Source organism: Nanorana parkeri, unplaced genomic scaffold (genome assembly GCF_000935625.1).
Source record: "Nanorana parkeri isolate BGI_ZX_2015 unplaced genomic scaffold, ASM93562v1 scaffold141, whole genome shotgun sequence".
Lineage (NCBI taxonomy): Eukaryota > Metazoa > Chordata > Amphibia > Anura > Dicroglossidae > Nanorana > Nanorana parkeri.
In genome coordinates this window covers 141753-163174 of record NW_017306409.1, presented here as the reverse complement: position 1 = coordinate 163174, position 21422 = coordinate 141753, and the positions used below count along the sequence as shown (strand labels likewise).

At 43.7% G+C, this 21422-nt stretch overlaps 1 protein-coding gene across 1 annotated transcript; it reads right to left on the bottom strand.

Annotated features, from left to right (window-relative positions):
* Positions 1-282: 282 nt before the first annotated feature.
* On the bottom strand, positions 283-14234 carry TLDC2 (TBC/LysM-associated domain containing 2). Its single transcript, XM_018554077.1, has 6 exons — positions 14152-14234; positions 5591-5758; positions 3580-3732; positions 2043-2138; positions 572-648; positions 283-489 (listed from the first exon to the last, which is right to left on the bottom strand). Exons 1-6 carry the CDS (start codon positions 14182-14184, stop codon positions 354-356), a joined length of 663 nt encoding a protein of 220 aa, XP_018409579.1. The 5' UTR covers positions 14185-14234; the 3' UTR covers positions 283-353.
* Between the last annotated feature and the right edge of the window lie 7188 nt (positions 14235-21422).

Below are 21422 nucleotides of genomic sequence, written 5' to 3'. Positions count from 1 at the left end.
ATTGTGTGCATGAGCTGATCACATTCACATACACACCTAAAACACTGTCATAAATATTGTCTTGAATTTTTGTGCTGTAACGGTATGAAAGTCAGAAAATGCTTAAAAGTTTAAAAATATTTATTAAACTTCCCTAATTGAATAGTCCTGGAAGATGTTGTCATAGAAACACTCAGTAGTGTATTAATCCGGGCAAACAGCACCAAAAACATGAAGTCCACTATTTTCTGTCCATATCAATTGCCAACAAATCCACAGTCATCTTTTGTCAAATGCTCTCAACTTTTGCTACACCAGACAAATCATTTTAAGAGTCTGTCCAAGGGGTGGACATGGAGGACCACAGAAGACACTCAGGTGAATGCCCAGGCTTCAAGTCGGAGGATGCGGAAATGCTCCTTACTCGACAGTATGATGTTGTCAAACGTTTCACACCTTTGACTTCTCCCGTTATACAAATCTCCATCCAGCCACAGGCCAATATGACCACTGTGAACAAAATTTAAAAAAAAGGTTACCTATGGCAGAAATATCAACTTTCTATCTTCCATGAGCATTTTGGCATACTTACTTTTTGCCACCTCCGAATGTCAAGGACTGGACATCCCCTCTAACAAAAAAGCTGTTGTCTACCGTCCACCGAAAGACCTTCAATAAAATGTATAGGTTCATTATAGATGTAAAGCCTAACTCCATCCAATTTTTTTAATTTTGCATAAGCAGGCATGAATCAAAGTCTTTTTCAGGTATATGACCCCACTGGGGAGATTTTTTTTTCTCACTTAATAACTGTGTGAAGCCAAGACAAAAAATTGAGGTGCAGTTGTCACTTGAAGTAGGTATGAAATAAAGTAAAAAACATTGTCAGCCGTTCTATGCTTTCCCCTTTATGCTAAAAATACATGTTTGTTGGGGGGATTTCCCTTCATATCTCATCAGGGCAACGTAACTCTTTCTATTGTTAGTTTCCAATAACTATGCCATAGGTTTCCATAAAAGTGAATATATGTGTGGGGAGATTTCTTGTAAGTTTTTGTCTGGAAAAGAAAACTCTTTCTATTGGTGGGTTCCAAGCCCTACTCCATTGATTTGGATCCTAAGCCCTACTCCTAACTTGTACATATTAGCACAGAATTCAGCCTAATATTATAGAATTGCACTTGGCCAATGCGGTGTAAAATAATTTTTGGCATGGCTTTGTTCACTGTCCAGAAATTTTTGGGATATGTCTTGTGATAGATTGAAACATGTAAGTTCCTTCTGTTCTAAGAACGCTTTACTGTACTGTATACTGCTAGTGAAATGTCCTCATTTCCTGGTACACTAAATGACTTCTTGTCACATGAAGTCCTGAATATGTCAGACAAACCTTTGTACTGTGTACATTTGCGGTCTAGTTGACGTCTTGAGACCAGAAACAGCCGGGTTTGGATTAATAAGTCATATTTTCAAACAGAGATAAGAACAAACTTCAATCGCTGAGCCCACATAAAAGTGAAGTAACATTTAATATTTACTCTAAAACATCAGATCTGATCTTCAGGCAAACATCTAAATACACAAATGAAATACATATTCAGTGCAGGAGCTGTTTCACCTGCCGGAGGATTTGTAGGTCTGTCCTTCCAGTCTTGAGCCTAAGGGCCCAATCACACCGGATGTGTTAGGACTGTACTGGCCATTTTCTCCAGTACAGCTGTATGGCAAGACAAGGCAATTTGCCTTGTTTCAGATGGGGTCAGTTCACACCACACAGCTATAGCAAACAGCAAAGCGAAGTCTGGCAGAACAGGAAAACTTTTCCTCTGCTATGGCTTAGTAACATCTACAATCAGCGAGCTCTATTTGTTACATTTAAAGCACTGTCCAATTCCTGTAGGCAGTAACGCCTGATTGGCTTACAGTGCAGCAGTCCCCTCTGATGTACTGGAAGCTAGTACAGAGACACTGGGGTATCATTTAATGATGCATCTACATTTATTTTGAATGAGTGCATATCTGGATTAATAGTGGCCCTTACTAACCAAGAAAGCAATAATTACCTTTAGCTGTGGTGAGAAGCTGAACAGAAAAGTTTCTCCGGTTCCATAGAAACTAGGGCTAACCTTGAGCTCGCTGGAAGAGAAGCCTCCAAAGACCTGTGAGAGATTTATTAAAGGGTTAGTTCACTATGACAAATCACATGACCATAAGGCAGAGAGCGTAGAGGAAATGAGGAGTGAAAGACTATCGCTGCCTGCTCTGTGATAAATGGTGATAGCGGTGACTTTAGGAGCCTGTGAGTAGTTCATATATCTTTGGGTCCCCAGTCTGACAATGGTTTGGAGGAAGCAACTGTGGTCTAAAAGATGGCAGAGGAGCTTCCCCCCAGCCCAATCTATCATTGTGCATGGCTGTGACTGCATCCCTTGCACCATGTCGCTGGCTGTACCAGTGGTTAAGCACACCCTTGCAAAAGACATTATTCATAGTTACATCTATAGTTACATAGTTAGTCAGGTTGAAAAAAGACACATGTCCATCGAGTTCAACCTATAAACCTATATTCAGCCCTGCTATGAGTCACCAGGTGGCCTCTTTAATTTATTTCTGGAGATGACTGGCAGAACAGAGATTGCATGAAGGACCACTAAAGCAAACTGGTCATTATTGTTAGTGGTATTTATAGACCGCCGACAATTTACGCAGCGCTTTACATTCACATCAGTCCCTGCCCTCAAGGAGCTTACAATCTAAAGTCCCTATCGCACATGCACACACAGGGCCAATTTAGACAGGAGCCAATTAACCTTCCAGCATGTCTTTTAGATGTTATAGGAAACCTATGAAAGCACAGGGAGAACATGCAAACGCCTTGCATGTCCTGACCAGGGTTTGAACAGAGGACCCTCAGTGCTGCAGGCCAGAAGTGAAAAACACTCACTTTCTGCGGGCCCTTGTGCTACATAGCTTTTGGCATCTCTAGAGGAGCTTGTTGAATTAGATTGTAAGGCTCCATTTGGAAGAGTGGCCACAGTCAGAGTTAGCGCAGTCAGATTTTTACTCTATACAAATTAATGGGCAGTGCCACCCCGGATTGCATTAGAGCCTCTGCAATTAGGGACTCTGACCGTCCCTGGATGCAGTTTGCGTTGAAGGACAGCGGTTTTGGCCACACACAAATTGGCCACAGATAATGGTCCAGCTTATATGCGGCTGGTGAATGCTGCCTGTCTGAATGAGGTGTAATGTGTATGGTCAGTTATAAGCCAGGCCAACTGTTCTTCATATCAGCAGGACATGCGGATGTTCATCCAGAGGCGTCCCGAGGCAGGGCGTCAGCTGGAGTGGATACCGGGTGACACCCACCGTGATGTCATTGTGCAAGGGAAGAGGGAACGTTCACCCGGCGGGATAAGGTATGCCTGTGGGTCTCCTCTCTCGTGCAACTGTTGAGCTCTCCATGATGGAGTGCCCGACTTTTCAGAGGGGGATACACCAAAATGACTGCCAGTCATTTTTTGTCACACGGGTATTGGCTGCACCCCCCCGCACCCGCCTAGTGACACCACTGTGTTCATCTAATGTCTGTGTAAATACCTTTCCTTCATCATCTTTAATGATAAGTAATGCCGGGGAGCTGATTCTACTCATAGTCCTGTACATAGTCCTCAGGCTGAAGCCATGCTTGTCTGTACTGTATAGCATCTTCCACTTACGTCCTATGACTTTTGGTGGCAAATGTTGTGCAATCTGAAACAATAACAAAATCGGATAATTTATACAATATCAAATCACTCATAAAAGTGACATTTCAAGACTTCCTGGAGACAGGTCACTGCTACATTTACATTGTGGAAATATATAGAACTAAAGGAAAATTATAATTTTTTTAGGTTTTTAATACTGTCCGTCTCCCCTTTAGGGACATTCGCCCTCCCTATTGGTCCTGGCGACCGATATCACTGTAAGTGAAAGAAAGTGCTGAATTTTGGGATGTCACCAGAACAGAAATTGATGGTACATCATCCAATGGGCACACTAGTTGTGACAACAGATGGGGGGGGGGGATTTCCTTTAATTTCCTGCTGTGGCTATTGGAAAGGAAGTAAAGGGAAATGTCCTCAATTGGACACAGATGCCAAAAAACCCTCCCCTACTTTATCCAAAATGAAAAAAAAAAGTATTGGCTTTAGTTCCACTTTAATTCTTCATCCAGTCAATATTAGTACACCTACCTCTCACTTTCATAGAGATGACACTAGATAAAGGGTATCTATAACCAATTATGTTTTATTTTATTTATTTACTCGCTCGTGTCCTGTTGGAGGGATTTTACTTGACTTCCTGTCCCAAAGATATAGCAGGAAGTGAGGAGACAACTATTCAAAGGACGGACAGCTGTCACCAGCATAGGTGTCCACACTGGAATTCCTGTGTCAGTGACAACTATAGAATTTTGGATTTTCCATCACTTTCCGTCTGGATGACAGTGGTCACAAAGACACATATAGAGAGGGTAATTCTCCCTAGCAAGAACACAGACGGCTGTAGGAACCAGACAAGTCTTCTAACCTCCCCATCACCACCACTATTCTATTCAAAACTAAACAATGAAGTTTTACTATCAGATACACTTTAAAACCCAACTAAACCCTCAGCTAAATACATTCCTGGTGCATCAAAATAAACAGTGTTTAATGTCTTCTTTCTAAGGGCTCATGCACACAGAAAACTTCTATTATGGCATATCTCCCCTGCTAGGGAACCTCAGGTGCTGCATACAGCATCCCATAGAAGTCAATGGCTGTCAGCAGGATATGGTGGTACTTGCATATGGCCACGTATGTGTAAGGGTGTATCTCCCCCACCAGGCAGCATCAGGTGCTGTATACAGCCTCCCATAGAAGTCAATGGCTGTAAGCAGGCATATGATCGTACTTGCATACGGCCATGTATGCGTAAGGGCGTATCTCCCCTGCCAGGGAGCCTCCGGTGCTGCACACAGCCTCCCTTAGAAGTCAGTGTCTGTACGCAGGCATTCGCTGGCACTTGCATATGGCCATGTATGAGTAATGGCAAACCTTCTCTGCCAGGGAGCCTCTGGGAATGCACACAGCGTCCCATAGAAGTCAGTGGCTGTACGCAGGCATACGCTGGTACTTGCATATGGCCTTGCATGCGTAAGAACGTATCTTCCCTGCCAGGGAGTCTCAGATGCTGCACACAGCCTCCCATAGAAGTTAATCGCTGTAAGCAGGTATACGCTGGTACTTGCATACGGATGCCTATATACGTAAGGACATAAATTGCTGAATGCAGGTTTTCTGTGTCCAGGGATTTACATCTGTATGGATATGTGTCTGTAGCCATGTACACCTTATACTATATCTTACACCCATATACCTGCAATCAGATGACGCAATAGAGTTCCTTAACCCACATAGCTTATATTTGAACTACCGTATGTAATAACAAATCCTATGCCAGCACCGCGTCTCTGTGCTACAAATGATATATACTTTGTTTGTATAAAGCCAAGTCCTCTACAATGAAATCGTAAATCATTAAACGATGATCCTTGTTTTATATTAAAGACGTTGGCACTCACCTGCTTGACTTCGTCATTCCTGAGAATCTGACTGCAGTCAATCAATACCGGTTCATCCGCCTCCTCTTTACTCTTCCCACAAACCTTTTTCTCAGTTTTCACATCTGATTCTTCTATGACCTCAAAATCAGAATCATCGCTGGAAAATTTATCTTGGAGATCGTTTTTCTGTTAGACCAAAAAAGACATTTTGATTTGACATTTTATGGTCAATAACGTGGTCTGCGTTACAAGGGGCGCTCATTTAAAGCTGAACTCCGGCTTTGCATTCAGTCTTGCACAGTTGTACCGGCTCCATTCCTGGACTGAAATTGGTTACTCTGATTTCACTGCTCACAATGTGCATTAGAAGCTGCAGCAATTCAGGCAGAGCCCGCCTCATCTCCTGGCTGGAGGATGTCCAGCATCGTCTAGCCTTTTCCTCCCCAGCCTGACTGTCCCTTTCTTTCATTGGATTTCAGTTCTTTCAATCATGGAGGCCCAGCATGACATGTGGGCATTACCTAGGGTGATCTGCAAAATCAGGACCAGGGCCAGATTTACCATTAGGCAGAGTCGACACGTGCCTATTGGCGCCCTCCATAGAGGGGCCTACAGGAACCACTGGCTTCTTAAAATGCAGGGGAATGACCCCGGCACTGCGTAAGGGTGTCATGTAAAACGCCTGTCTGATGCGGACAGGCGTTTAGGGCAGCCTTACGCGACACAGGGGTATGTGAAAACGGATGCGTCTCGCAGCATGTAAGGGTGGCGGCTCAAGCTAAACAGGTTTCCATTCGTGCCAACAGGCGCCAGAAATGGAAATCCGACCCTGATCAGGACCATGGTGGGGACCAAGTATAGAATTTGTTTTCCTCCACTACTTTTCCTTTACACTGGCCTTCCAGAAGAACCAATACAATAATGTAAAGCTGCAAGCCCCAGTGCAAGCATTAATAAAAGTTTTGCCAGGAGTTCTGCTTTAAGGTGCACTTAACCCTTGCAGTGCAGGAAGGTTTTACTTCAAGGGTATTTTTTCCTAGTTCCTGGAGCTGGGCTTTCGATAGAGCATTTTTTAATAATTTTTTGCACACCAATCCTGAAAAAAGGGCAACTGAGGAAGAAAAGAGGGACAGAGGGATTTGGTTCCAAAAAAGTGACAGTCCCTCCATATGAAGGACAGTTGGGAGCTGTGGCCAAGCTTTGGCACCTGGGAAAGGAAGGGAAGGACTTGTGTCCACAGTCCAAGTTAGGAGCTTTTACCAAAGTGCATTAGAAGCTCTCTATGAGAAGATCCTTTTATGTGCTAAAGCATTAACCAACAACAAGGGTAAACAAAGGCCAAAGAGAACATAGGACAGGACTGGGATTTATACCGAGTTCATCAACAATGGAGGCAGGTGCTGGCAGGGGATGTATCCACTCTGTCGATTATGTTCATGCCAGAAAATAAGCGCCATGAAGAAACAGATTTATATAAGCAAATATGATACCCAGCTACATTGGATTACAGGACATTCTAAGTTTTATCACTTACACATTTTATTTTTTAACAAGAAAGAGGAGGTCGCATTAAACTTACTTAATTTCAGGTTATGTGCACTTAATTTTTTATATTGTGAGCCGCAGCAGTAGGTCCAGTTCAGTGTACAGATGGCAATAGAAATGTGTCACCCGAGCTATTTTGAATTAATTGAATACTTACCTTTTGGTGAACGCTCCCTCCACTCCGCAGGTGTGGGTTTACTACCTGTACCCTGGACTGCCATCCAGAACAGCCCTGCACTTTGGATATTGAATTTCGCTTGCAAATGGCGAGCACTCATTGCTAAGTGCGGTCACCTGAACGTGCTGGCCAATTATAAGCACTTCTGACCATGCTGAGCAATGAGAAGAAATACTGCGCTGACCAGTGAGTGCTTGCCATTTGTGAGCGAAGTGCAAAATCCATAATACAGGACTGTGCTACATGGCAGTACGGGGTACGTATAGTACATGCGTACCGGCGGAGGGGAAGGAGCGTTTGCCAAAAGGTAAGTATAGCGGGGGGCGGGGAGAGGGGCCCAGACTGGAGCAGGTCATTCTATTTTCCCAAATTCACTTGGAAAAATGAGCTCACCCTTTAACCCTGCCTAGCGCTGAGTGTCAGCTTGAGGTGGGATGGGATGGAGCTATGGCCGCGAGGGAGCTCCATCCATACATGTTTTGCTTACAGCTCCCTCATGTGTCCTGTAGAGGTGCCTGGATCGGAGTGATGGCACTTTCTGGCTCCCGACACCTCTACAGGGCCCGGAAGGGAGCTGTACAAGCAATGCACATATGGATGGAGCTCCGTCATAGCACAGTAGCCCACACTGGCCCCCAGGCTGAGGTTCCACTCCAGTTCTCGAAAGATAGGGAGATTGGGTGGATCTTATAAAGAAAACAAAAATAAATAAAACATAATTTTTTTGGGAGTGTGTATGAGAATGTCTGAATGTGTGAGATTGTGTCTGTGGTTGTGTGTGTCTGTCAGTATTTTTGAGGTCCCGTTCACACTAGTACAGTGCGTTAATCGCACTGCCCGGTGCGATTAACGCACCTTACCATGCAATCGCGCCTTCTGCGCATTCTGGTGCAGGAGGTGTGTTGCAGTGCCATTCTGGTGCAATGCCGTGCGTTCCAGTGCAATGCAACTTGGGTCACGACTTAATGACCAAGGACAAATGTCATTCCCTTCACTCCCTCTACTGGTTGGCCGTCTTTATTTTGTGTTGACTAAACATAGAAAAGCTTGTAGTATAAACACGACACCTTCCCAACATTGTATGCATTAGTTACATAGAACATTAACCTGGATTCCAATTACAGCACCGTCATCACTTCAATGAAAAGTGGGTCATTAGTGCTAAACAGGAACATGACTGGCGCACGTTCCCTCCGATGTGGATGGGTACTCGCCGAGTTGTAGAGCAGTGACCCTAACGCTTCCTGCTGTGACAACGTTCCAAAACCGCAGCATAAATTTGCTCTTCATTTAAAGCATATGTAAAAATTGCTAAAATCTCCTATGAGCTTTAACATTATGATGTCAAACAAGAGTCATTATTAATACGGTATATTTCTATCTGCAGCATTCATGAAAATACATATATATATTTACATTGTTTTTAAAGAAGAAAGAACACTGGGCAATGTTTTTTGATTAAATCTTGTAGTGGGGCTACTCTCGCACTGCAAGGTTTACCTGCTCGTTTTGGTGCTAAAAATAAAAAGGTTATACTCACCCGATCCCCTGAGCCGGTTGGCTGTGACATTGCTTCCTCCAGCCTGTCTCCTACTACGCTGCAGCAATGATAAGTCCCCCGGCATCCTCACATCCTATACACACAGTATATAGAACATGAGGATTTATGGGACCTTAGACTGCTGCAGCGGAGGGGGATTGGGGCTGGAAGGTCTAAGAACAAGCCGGCTTGGAGGTTCAGGTGATTATAACTTTATTCTTTATGTCTCTAGATGAAAACAAGCAGGTAACCCTTGCAGTGCGTGAGTAGCCCCACTGCAAGGGTTCATGAAAAATTATGTTTTAAGGTTGAATAAAGACACAGGTCCATCCAGTTCAACCTATGTTGATAACCTAAAACCTAATACCTGGTGATCCTGCTGAGAACATCCTAGTTTAGGCATTTCCTGTTATAGGATGACAGCGCTTTATCCCTGTCGACTAATTGTACTCATGCGTTGTCACCTTATCACAAGGGGTTCTGATCAAAACTACAAAGGGTCATTTTAGCAAACATAGTACAGGCATGGTTCACTGTTGTCACCATCAGGAAGTCTGCCATGCAGCCATCACTATGTGTATGTATGCATGAAGTGGTTACAAAGAGGCTGCAGGTTAAAAAAGAAGAAGGCAGTTGTTTATGACACAGTGGTTCAGCACACCAAGACCCCAGTCACACTTTTTCTGAGCAACTTAGCATTTAGCTCTTTATTTTGCACAATTGTTGGGCATAGTGCATAGAGCACCATCATTATTTGAATGGGCTGCCCTACGCGTAAACATATGTGGCAAAGAAGCTCATGCAGGTTTTTGATCTGCACGTGTTTTTTGCACGTTTTGTTGTCCACCTTTGGCGAACACAAAACATGCGTTATTCTAGCTGCATATGGAGTGCCTGTAACAATGAATGGCACCACCAGCACGACATGCGGTTTTTATTAATCAGATCTATTATGACAATAAACAGAAATGTATCAGTACTTGTACCTGTGAGGACTTGGGCAAGTATCAGTACTTGTATTTGGAACAATTTACAAATCCCAGGAGCTCCGTGTGCTCCTTACAAATGACAGCGGCCTCCTAACTTTTGAGTTTGTCTCTAGTCTAGTCTTGGAGCTGGAAAAGTATCTGTACTTGTACTGAGTACGGTACTTGGTATCTGAACATCCCTAATCAGATGTAAGCTAATTTTAAAAAACCTAAAAAAAACATTTTCCATGGACTCGTGGCAAAGGGAGTCCAATATAATGGAATAGCAAGGTACAGCAGGGCAATAAAGTGAATATCGCTGAGGCCTAGCAACATTGAGGTGCCAGAACCATATCTGCCTAGAGTCTGCATGTTCTTCCTGTGCTTTTGGGGTTTCTTATGCTTTATGTCTATGAGTCAGAAAAGACAGTGGATCAGCATGGCAACCAGCATGATTGTATTATTGCTGCCAGGTATTTTACACCAGCAGTCATGCAGGACATTGGATAGAACTTTAATATTCCAAGATGCAAATCAAACTACAGTTATTTCAGTTGAAGAAACTTCCAGCTTAACTTATGATACTGATTTACATTTATGCTGTGTTGTATTCAAATAGAACTCTAGGTAAAGTGCAGAGACAGATATACGTGAAATGTTTTATAATCCTGTCCAGCAAGTCTTGTGATTTACATACACTGCACCATTGGGAAATAGCATGATATAGGATGGTGAGTGTGCACCTGATATACTGACACCTGTGTTTTGTGTTTGAGGCTGTTGTCATCTCCCAGGGGTCTACTTTCCCTAACTTCTTTATGAGAATGACGTAATTAAAGATAATGAATAGAGACAACACCTGCACCAGGAAATCTAGGGGAATTAATATTTGTGACACATATTGCTGGTGTTACAACAGGTAAACAGCTTTCAGGATCAAAGTGTAGTCAGTGATATTATCTGAGTAGAAAGTTATAATGGACTTCCTGCTTCCATGGATAGCATTATAGAGGTGTTGGGGTGGGCCTAGGGTTGCCACTTGATTCACCCAGAGAGTCCGGGTTTTGAATGCTGTGTCTGGGTTTCATGGCAGCTGAAACCCGGACACAAGATGTCAGGCAGACAGGGGCAACCAAAATTAAGATAGGGGCTACTGGAACCCCACTGAAAATAGTCTCGACTGTGATATTTACAAATGAATGGATGGCGCTATTTACATACGAATAAGCCACGAATCAGTCTCCCCCCAAAAATTCGGTGCATCACTAGAGTGTTCGTGTTTCGCTGGAAGAAAATGTGGCAACCCTAGGTGGGCCTGTTTTACCACTAAGTCCATGTCCCTTGGAGAGCCACAGATTTCAGAGTTTAGTCCTTGAAAATGATCCCCTAAAAGTGTCCCTGGTTTTTGGATCTGGCCAGCAGCATGTTAAGGTGCCATTGCATGTAGGATGCTTTTCAAGATCCATTGTCTTAGGGTTACGTAAGGGTTTGTATACTCATCACATTACCTTGCGCTGAAGCCATAATGCTGTGTGATGCCAAAAGCAATGCTTTCACATGGATCACGTACTCACTTACTTAGAATGTTGCCCTGCGGGTCCTTCATAAGGCTGCTCTATGGAATCTTTTCAAAGTACAGTGTGTTTGCAACTGCATGGCAACAAAAGTTAATCCAGTTCTACCTCTAGGTTATCCCGCCTCCAGTTACTCCAAATTTTGATGCCATGCAATTGGCCTACGTCTTCACAAGATATCCCCCTTTTAGATATTCCAAATTTCATAACCATGCAATTGGCCTACTATCTCTGCACAGGCATCCCCGATTCAGTTATTTCATCATTTGTTGCCATGAGATTGGCCTCCTCCTATACCTTCTATCCCCCCTTCAGGTATTCCAACTTTTATTGCCATGTGATTGACCTACCTCTACATAGACTATCCCCCTTTTAGATATTCCAGATTTTGTAACCATGCAATTGGCCTACCTGTGTACATTTTATCTCTCCTTCAGTTATTCCAACCATGCGACTGGCCTACCTCTGCACAGACTATTCCTCCTTTAGATATTCCAAATTTTGTAACCATGAGATTGACCAACCTCAACACAGGCTATCCCCCACTTCAGTTATTACAACTTTTGTTGCCATGTAATTGGCCTACTTCTGCACAGACGTTTCCACTTTTAATACTCCAAATTTTGTAACCATGAGATTGGCCTACCTTTACACAGGATATCCCACCTTCAGTCATTCCAACTTTTGTTGACCTACCTCTACACAGGTGACCTACCTGTACACAGATGTGGGAAAGTCGAGCAGGTGTGGGGATTGGTTAGAACAATGATCGAAATCCATGCTCGTAGACCAGGTTTACTACTATAAAATGATTTTCATGGAGCCAGACTCATCCACCTCACCAAACCCTTAAACTGGCCATACACCTATAGATTATTTGCAGATTTCCTATGGTCAGGTGGAAAAACAGATTCCTCCATCTACGCTAAACTGTGTGGATGGAGGAATCTCCTGCTGGCCCAAGCTTCAGTATCTTGCTAGTCGGCACCGCTGGCTCTCAAAGTACCTGAACAATACTTGCATCCAATAAGACTGTTCAGGTATTTTGACAGCCAGCGGGGCCGACTAGCAAGATACTGAAGCTTGGGCCAGCAGGAGATTCCTCCATCCACACAGTTTACCGTAGATTGAGGAATCTGTTGCACTTTTTCCATAGAAAATCTCCAGATAATCTATAGGTGCATGGCCAGCTTTAGTGTCTTCTGCTCCTCTCTGTTAATTTCATTCACCCAACAAATTAAATTCAGAATACTTACAACATTCAAAGCCATCCACAACTTTTCCCCCAGCTACATCACCAACCTCAACTTAAAATATTACCCGAAAAGTCCTATTTGCTCCTCTCAAGTTTGCCTCCCATGATCCTCCCAAGATCCCTCATCACCTCTTCACCACCAGGACCTCTCCACAGAGCATCTCCCATTCTCTGGAACTCCCTGCCCCAATCTGACCATCTATCTCCTACTCTATACACCTTAGGGTGATCCCTAAAAACTATTCTGATCAGGGAAGCCTATCTTCCCTCCTCAAGCCAACAACTTACATTTTACTTTCTCCATCACTGTATGCAGCGCCCACCAGTCCGCACAGGAAATCGCTGCGGGCTACTGCGAATGAGCCCTTACAGTGGCAGGCAATGTATTCACACTGCAGCAGCATAAAAAAAAAAGTACTATTAAAAAAAGTACTATTCTTTTTTTTCTGTGCGTTTCCAGCCCATCCAAACTACAGCAAATGCTCTGCTATCCAGTATTCAGCTAACCAGAAAAAAAAATCCCCTGTGTACTCACTGTTCTGCTGATCTGCATATATTATCCTGGAAACGATTGTGTGCCTATTTGTCCTAATTTGTTTTAAGTGTGTCTATTTGTCTTAATTTGTTTTTGATTACTGCATTTCAATATTAATATGAAGTCAATACAGAGTTTATGGTATTGTATTAGTTAGACCTATCTTTAATAGTAACTCTCAAGCAACCAGAGACTGCATTTGTTGGAGAGATAGATAGATAGGTAGAGAGAGAGAGAGAGAGAGAGAGAGAGAGAGAAGAGGAAATAGAGAAGAGAGAGAGATAAGAGAGAGAGATAAGAGAGATAAGAGAGAAGGGAGAGAGGAGAGAGAGAAGAGACAAGAGAGAGAAGAAAAAAGAGAGTGAGAGAGAAGAGAAAAGAGAGAGAGAAGAGAAAAGAGAGAGAGAGAGATAAGAGAGAAGGGAGAGAGGAGAGAGAGAGAAGAGAAAAGAGAGAGTGATAGAGAAGAGAGAGAGAGAAGAGAAAGAGACAGAGGGAGAGAGGAGAGAAAAGAGAGCATTTGTTAGCTATCCTGTCACAATGTCACATCTAGCACCCAGATCAGAAAACAATATAGAGAATTGACCTAAATATTCCATACAGCTCCATATAGCCTTAAACATATGTCAACAACAGCAATTTGGCAATGTATGTCTATATACCAAGTACCAGCATAATGGACTAAGTTCTTCCATTGATTGCAGTGGAATCATTTCCTGATAAATGACCTCACCGTGGACAACCAAAGGGTTAATTCTTTGCACAAAATCTACATATTATAAAAGCAAAAAGGTAAATATCCAAATAAGTAGACATGTCATTCCTAATTGTGCTGTTTCTTTGCTGAACAGGTAGCATGGGGCTCTCAGTTATTAATACTAATCCATCTCTTGCCACAATGATTCAAGACAATAGACGAGCAGACACAATACACCCATAGCAGACGGTTAGCATAGAATTTACTGGCAGCCTTCTGCCACCTACCAGGGGAGTGTAGGAGCAGCGAATGGTCCTCATGGTCCCTGGGCTGGGTACAGGTACAGTGAAGTCTGGATGATTGTCTGAGGTTGTATGACGGGTAGACACACCTACACTGTGCACCTTTACCTGTCATACTCTGATCACACCCAGACCTTTGGCCAAAGCGCCTGCCTTGTGATCATGTGATCTATGGAGTAGGACAGACATAATCAGGGTTTACTGTATACACAGGAACTATTTACAATCCAGCGAGGTATATATACAGTGTATATATATATACATATATATATATATATATAATATTATGTGAATTAGTGAAACTTGTGATTTTAAGTGCCCATGCGCACTAAAGCGATCAGTTGCTGTGAGATAACGCATGCGCATTAACGCAGGTTTTTGCACACCTTAACATTTGTTGCATTAAGGCATCCCATGTATTATATATCCTCCACTTCTTCCAAATACTTTAAAATAGAACTTCGGGCACATATTTTATTAACCCTTGCAGCGGGGCTATCCCCTGCGCCGCTCGTTAAAACACGCACAAATGCGCAAGATAAAAATGCAGGGCGCACATCGTAGATTTTTTGACATGAGCTACTTTTCTGCATTTGTCACGTAAGCAGGAACCCATTGAGTTCATAAGCTGCCAGTGAAAAGGTGCGTCTGCCTGTACACGTGTACAAACGCGCATTAGCATGTGCACAACCCGCATAAATGTGCAAATAAATGCACACTGAACACGTGCGTACAAACGCGCAAAAACGATGCCGCCTAGGTGTGAGCCCGGCCTTAAACTTTTTTTACAGGCTGCCATTGATTGGATTTTTTCATGTAGTGACAGGGTCACTTTAAAGCTGATTTTATACCGTCTTGTTCGTTTCCTACTTTAAACATCTTGAGTACGAAAGTCTTTTTCTTGCCTATCATGTATGCAATCCTCTAACGTGATTAAAGTGTATGTAAACCCTAACAATTAACTCTTATTTGTTCCATCATGGTCGGTAAACAGGGAACCAGTGAAAGTGTGTATCTGTTCGATAAGTGACAAAAAATCCCTGTACCTGTTGATCTGCCAGATATCCAGTGATCCCGGTAGTTCCTGTTTGAGCTGACATCCCAGCCAGTACCCAAATTCAGCTCTGTAAACTATAAACGCCCACCCTATGATATGGAGATGAGCAGGCCCGGCGCTACCGCAAGGCAAGACAGGCGGCCGCCTGAGGGCGCTGCAGGGTGAGAGTGGAAAAAACAGAGCATTTTGACAAGTACTTGTCAAAATGCTCCGATGCTTGCGATGTGTTTTTTTTGCCAGAGGTGCCGCGCGTGTCGAGATCCTCTGGCAGTCACCGGCCAGCTAAATTAGGACCCCACCTGGAGCTCCTCCAACCGGACCATTTTGCTGCAGGGGGGGTGCAAAAATTCAACTTTGCCTGTGTTGGCAAAAATCCTAGCACCGGCCCTGGAGATGAGGAGAGGGGGAGATGTTCTGTACTCCAAATCGGTTGTGCATACCTCCCAATTTTATAAAATGACAAAGAGCGACACCTTCCAGCACAATGTATTTAGGCAATGGACACACCCCATGTTATGCAGACTATTACGAATTTATAAGCCAAAAATGATTGGTTAAACTATTTTTTCTTTCACCATTTCTTTTCCTTTATAGTGGCTTTTCTATGTATCAAACTAGACATGTAACCTGCGGAAAAATTTGGGTCGGTTCAGTTTGGATATTTCGGGATTCGGGTCCGAAATTCAATTCGGTTCGGGTTTTCGGATTCGGACGAAATCTAAATTTTCATTAGTTTCGGAAAACTTTACGTACGAATATTGGTTATGACTACCACAGAAAACCATGTACAGATATTAATACTAAAGCTGAATCTTCCTGACCCGAATGGCATTCGGGATCCGAATTTCCGAACTGCATTCGGGAGCTCCTGAATGCCATTCGGGTCTGGGAGCCATATACTGTACATATATTACTAAATCTGAGGATTCGCGACACGAATAGCATTCAGGAGCTCCCAAATGCAATTTGGAATTTCGGATCCCGAATGCCATTCGGGTCTGGGGGCCAAATACAGTACATGTATTACTAAAGCTAAGGCTCCCAGACCCGAATGGCATTTGGGAGCTCCCGAATGTAATTCGGATCCCGAATGCCATTTGGGTCTAGGAGCCTCAGCTTTAGTATTATATGTATATATATATATGGCTCCCGTGTTGCCATAACGAAAATTCATATTCAGACCCATTCAGATGCAATAAACTGAAAAACACATCTGATTGGCCAGAAAAGTCACATGTCCGATTCAGTTTAATTTTTGAACGAAATTCGGACGGGGTCCGAAAATTCGGAAACAGAAATTCGCATTCGGACACATTGGGATTCGGAAATTCGGATGTGTCCGAATTTCAGAAAATTCGTCCGGATTTTGATTCGGAACAAAACGAATCGCACATGTGTATATCAAACAAGATAGTTAGGAGATAAGATAAAGTGATGGTGACGTCACTGCACTTGTAACCCATTCATTCTTCCTCCCATCCATGTTGCTGAATGTCTGTACCTCGGTACGGACATGCACTGGAGGAAGAGTCTGCAGAAGTCAGAGCATTGCACTTGCCATCTAAGGATCATGCTGGGAATGCTTTACTGGCCCCAATACAAAAAATTATAAATGCTCATTTTCTTATTTGATGAGGAAGATTGCGCATTTATTATTTTTCTTAAAAAGTGGACTTTACCTATAACAACTTTAGTTTCAGCATCCCTTAACATGATTCTACATGCCGAGGTACACCATACCTGTGAATTAATCCTGGGTAGGATCCTTATCTCTCTCACACCCGGCTGATATTCAGAATGTTTTCTGTTTTATTTTAGCAGGGAGACCAGAAAATCTTGTTCAGCGTTGATACATTTGTTAGCAGAATTGTGATGTCCTCTATGGACACACACTCCCAAGTATGCGCTCAGATCTGCAAGATGATATGTGTCTGGTATTCACTTTTATTACCCTTTCCCAATATCATATCCAAAACTTGCTCTTTAAAGAAGAACTCAGGGATTTTTTAAACTGAGGTTCGGGTGATTTTTCCTTCTTTATTTTTGCACCCTAGACAAAACGAGCACTTAACCCTGGAAGTGCAGGTGGGTAGCTTCACTGCAAGAGTTAAATCCCGGCGTTCTTCTTTAAAGTGGACCTCCAATGAACAGTAAGTCTGGTAAATCAGTTTAAGATACAGTATGTCACAATATGGAGCAACAAAACATTGAATTATTTCGCTGTGACACCCGTGTCCATACAGTTTTTTTTCTTCCTGCATGTCTGTCTATGGGGAATTGGATGTAATCAGGTTACCCTCCAACACAATCCAGCCTGGCGAAACGGATCTCTGATCCATTTGACCGAGCCGGAGTCGGGAATAACCGGGTGTAGACAGACGCCCATGTGTTTACACACGACTGCCCATAGACTTACATTGCATGCTAGTGCACACGTGCTCACAGTGGAAATTGGCACACAGGAAGTGACACGTTGCTCTCTAATCTAATGCTCTATTTAAACCAGCTGGCCCAATGGATCAGTGCTGAATGGTCTTTTTAGCTTGTGCTTTGTGTTCCTGCTGTTTGTTTGCCTGTTGCCTTGACTCGGATTGCTGCTGACCTTGATTGACCGCTGCCTGCCCCTGACCTCTGCTAGTTATCTGGATTCTGCCTCTGCCTGCTCCTTCTGTACCGTAATGATAGTCTGGCTTGACCCATGGCTTGTTTGACATCGCTCCAGTTTCCACTGCAATCCTCACTGACATCTCAGCTGCCAACCAGCCCTGCTCATCCTTCCAGGGACCCAGTGGCTGGACTTCTACCAGGCACCGTGTCTGAACACCGTGGCACCCGTGCTCCTCTCTGTCTACTCGCTCCCTGTTCCCACTCTCAGGGGTGTGAGACAAGAGCCCCAAGGGAGGCCTCCTCTGCCAATCGGTCCTCCACCAGGTACGTGATACCGTACTGTCCACCTGTAGCCCATACTGACCACATGAGAGCCCGCACTGACCACATGAGAGCCCGCACTGACCACATGAGAGCCCGCACTGACCACCTGGAGCCCACACTGACCACCTGAGAACCCGTACTGACTACCTGGAGCTCACCCTAACCACCTGGAGCTTGCACTGACCACCTTTCAGCTGGCATTCCTTGATCAGCTGATGGAAGGTGCCGGCTGGAATATCTTTGTACAATCAGAGCCAGCAGCCAATGAGCCGCCCACTCTGATCTTGTATTCTAATAGGTGCTGGCGGCACCTGTCAGAATACAATGCAAACAGCAGCGTTTCCTCAATCGACACGCTGTTTGTGTTGATGGAGGAATCGCGTCAATTTCTTCCGTTCAGCCCGCGGGTTGAACGAAAGAAATTGACAGGTGTATGGCCAGCCTTAGGACTGCAATTTGTGGATCGTATTTCTCTCATTAACTTCATTAACATTTGAATGGCTAGGAATCTAATCCTTTAACCCCCCACAACCCTCCTAACATTAACAAGAAGGAGAAGCAAGTAGAAATTTGAACCCTTAAGAAGCCAAGAAACCCTAACCCAGGTAAAAGCAATTTAAACTGCTAGAAGCATTTCTCAAATATATATTTTTCTAGCCTATGCTATGTGAGTGGGAACATGTAACAGATATAAAATGGGTGTTATCCCAATGCGGCTGCAGGATGCAAATACATATAAAATATTGGTCCTACTGTAACACTCCAAAAATCCACTTGGTGGCGTAAGAGTCCACGAAGAGAATCAGCAGTCTTAGTTAACTCAATAGATGTTAACTAGAACAGAGGTTTCCTAAACTTAGTGCTCACCCTCGAAGGAGCCACTGGATGAACGGGTCTGCCATTGCCTGTCTAGGGGATTTTAGCAACCTGGCTGCCCCAATAGCACTTACCACACTTTTGTCGCCACCGATAAAGTGAGATTCAGACTGTAGATATGATGCTAAAGGAACTTTATCTCCCAGGGAGAGAGGTTTAGGGCTTAGGACATCCATGGGAAAAATAGATAGACTCCAGATTCACCAGTGCCCTACAGTATTCCACAGTGCAGGATTAATAGGAGCGCACGCTGACACTGTGTATTTGGGCAACCACCGAAGAGAGACAGGCAAGAGATCTTCAGTAGAAGAGATACCAGACTTGCTCCTGAGGTCCAGTCCAGTACCAGGCCTAAACCTGGGGCAGTTTGGAACTTCAACCAGGACAAGACTAGAACTAAACTGCACACATGGCAATTCCCCTGAGGATATATGCACTTCCCCAGCCTGCACCACTGGCCATGAAACCACCATTGATTCGCTGGTAAGCACCACACACTCATAATGTCCTCCCACTCTACTAAAGGTGGTAATGGCTACACTTGTATTCATACTGTAGTGCTGTAGTACTTTCCCAGCTCCATCCCTGAAGCTACCCATGCAGAATCTAGAGCAGACCTGAGCACGCTGGAAACATCTCCATTACAAAAAAAAAAAAGTTACTTTTTGTCTAGCTACAAACAAACTCCTCCTGTAACCTGAGCGAAAAAAAAATGTGAAATATTCTAAAAATCCTGCACACCATAATAGATAACCGGAAGCGCAGGCTGACATTTTATCACTAGGTCAGGATTTCGGAGAAAATAAATATTCTGGTCACAGTAACAACTCACCTTATGTGTCCTATTTGTCTCTATTCGTTTTACAAGAAAAGAAAATGTGAAATGAATAATGAAGAGAAAATAATACAGTAAACTTTATATTAACCAGTATTCAACTAACGCGAACTCTCATCTAACCAGCAAATAAAATCACATGGATCACACTACAGTCTACTGCAGATCTCCAGTCCCGCTGTCAGGCAGCCACAGTGCACAAAGCATTATAGCACCTCTATTAGAGTACCTGTATTACAGCATTTGTATTATAGCACCTGTATTGCAACACTTGTATTAGAGCACCTGTACTGGAGCATTTGTACTGGAGCACCTGTATTGGAGCACCTATATTAGGGACTCTGTATTAGAGCACCTGTATTGGAGCACCTGTATTGCAGCACTTATACTAAGGGGTCTATTCACTAAGCTGCCGTAGGCAGTCGAGTGAACAGCCGACCCAAAGTGAAGTGAGCCGAACGCTGTTCGGCTATTCACCTCAGGCTTGTACGGCTGATTTCAGCCATATATCGGCTGAAATCAGCCGTACATCGGCTTGCTTCATGTGGCTTCGGGTTGCCGAACATGCTCAGCATGTTCGGCCGACCCGAAGTGCAGAAGGAGTTTGACTCAGCCGATCCAACATCTGGATCGGCTAAGCCGAACCTCCGACAGGCTACTGGCTGCTGTTCAGTCTATTCTCATAGATGCCGAACAGCAGTGAGTGAATAGCCGAATGCCGCTGAGCAGCATTCAGCTCGGCTATTTTGCTCTGTACCTCTGTGGTACCGAGCAGAATAGAAAAACAGTTAAAAAAATAGGAAAAAAAATAAATATAGAAAACGATTGGGCGGAGCTAGCAATGACGGCTAGCTACGCCCAACTGTTTTATATTGGCCGGGCGGTTCTGCTGCCATCAGGATAAAAAAAAAAAAGAAAATACCATAGGAATGCATAGCTAGATTCCTATTGGCTATTTCACTTTACTATAGCCAATAGCAAACTAGCTATTGCACCCGCCCTTCTGCTGCTGTCAATCACTAGAGGGGACCTGATGGAGAACTTCAGGTCCCCTCTGCTGATTGACAGCAGCAGTGGACCATGCGATGGAAAGACATGCGTAAAAAAAAAACACGCGCTCAAAAGCTGACGCCTAGTCGTGACTGGAGACTTCAGGTGTGAACTAGCCCTAAGGGTTCCTCTGCACAAGGAAGCTCACAAGAAACAAGTTCAAATTCCTTCTCATCTGATGGTATTTATATACTAACTAATTTGCCTGTACACATGGTCCAGCTGCTGCAGCGCCTATGATACCTACACTAAAACATGCCATGCTAATGTCAATTATGCCCAACCATTGGCTCTATATAGGATCATTGCTCAAAATCACCCTATGGATACACAAACCGTATGTTTATCCATGTTCCGAAGACACACTTTGTGCTCATGGCTCTTCCGTTCTGCCTGTTGACACTGCGGTTGCAGCTCGAGTGTAAAATGACATTTTCTTATCTCTGTGGTTATTTTGGTGCATCCATACAGGGTATAAATACAACATGTGGTATCCCGGAGAGGGGG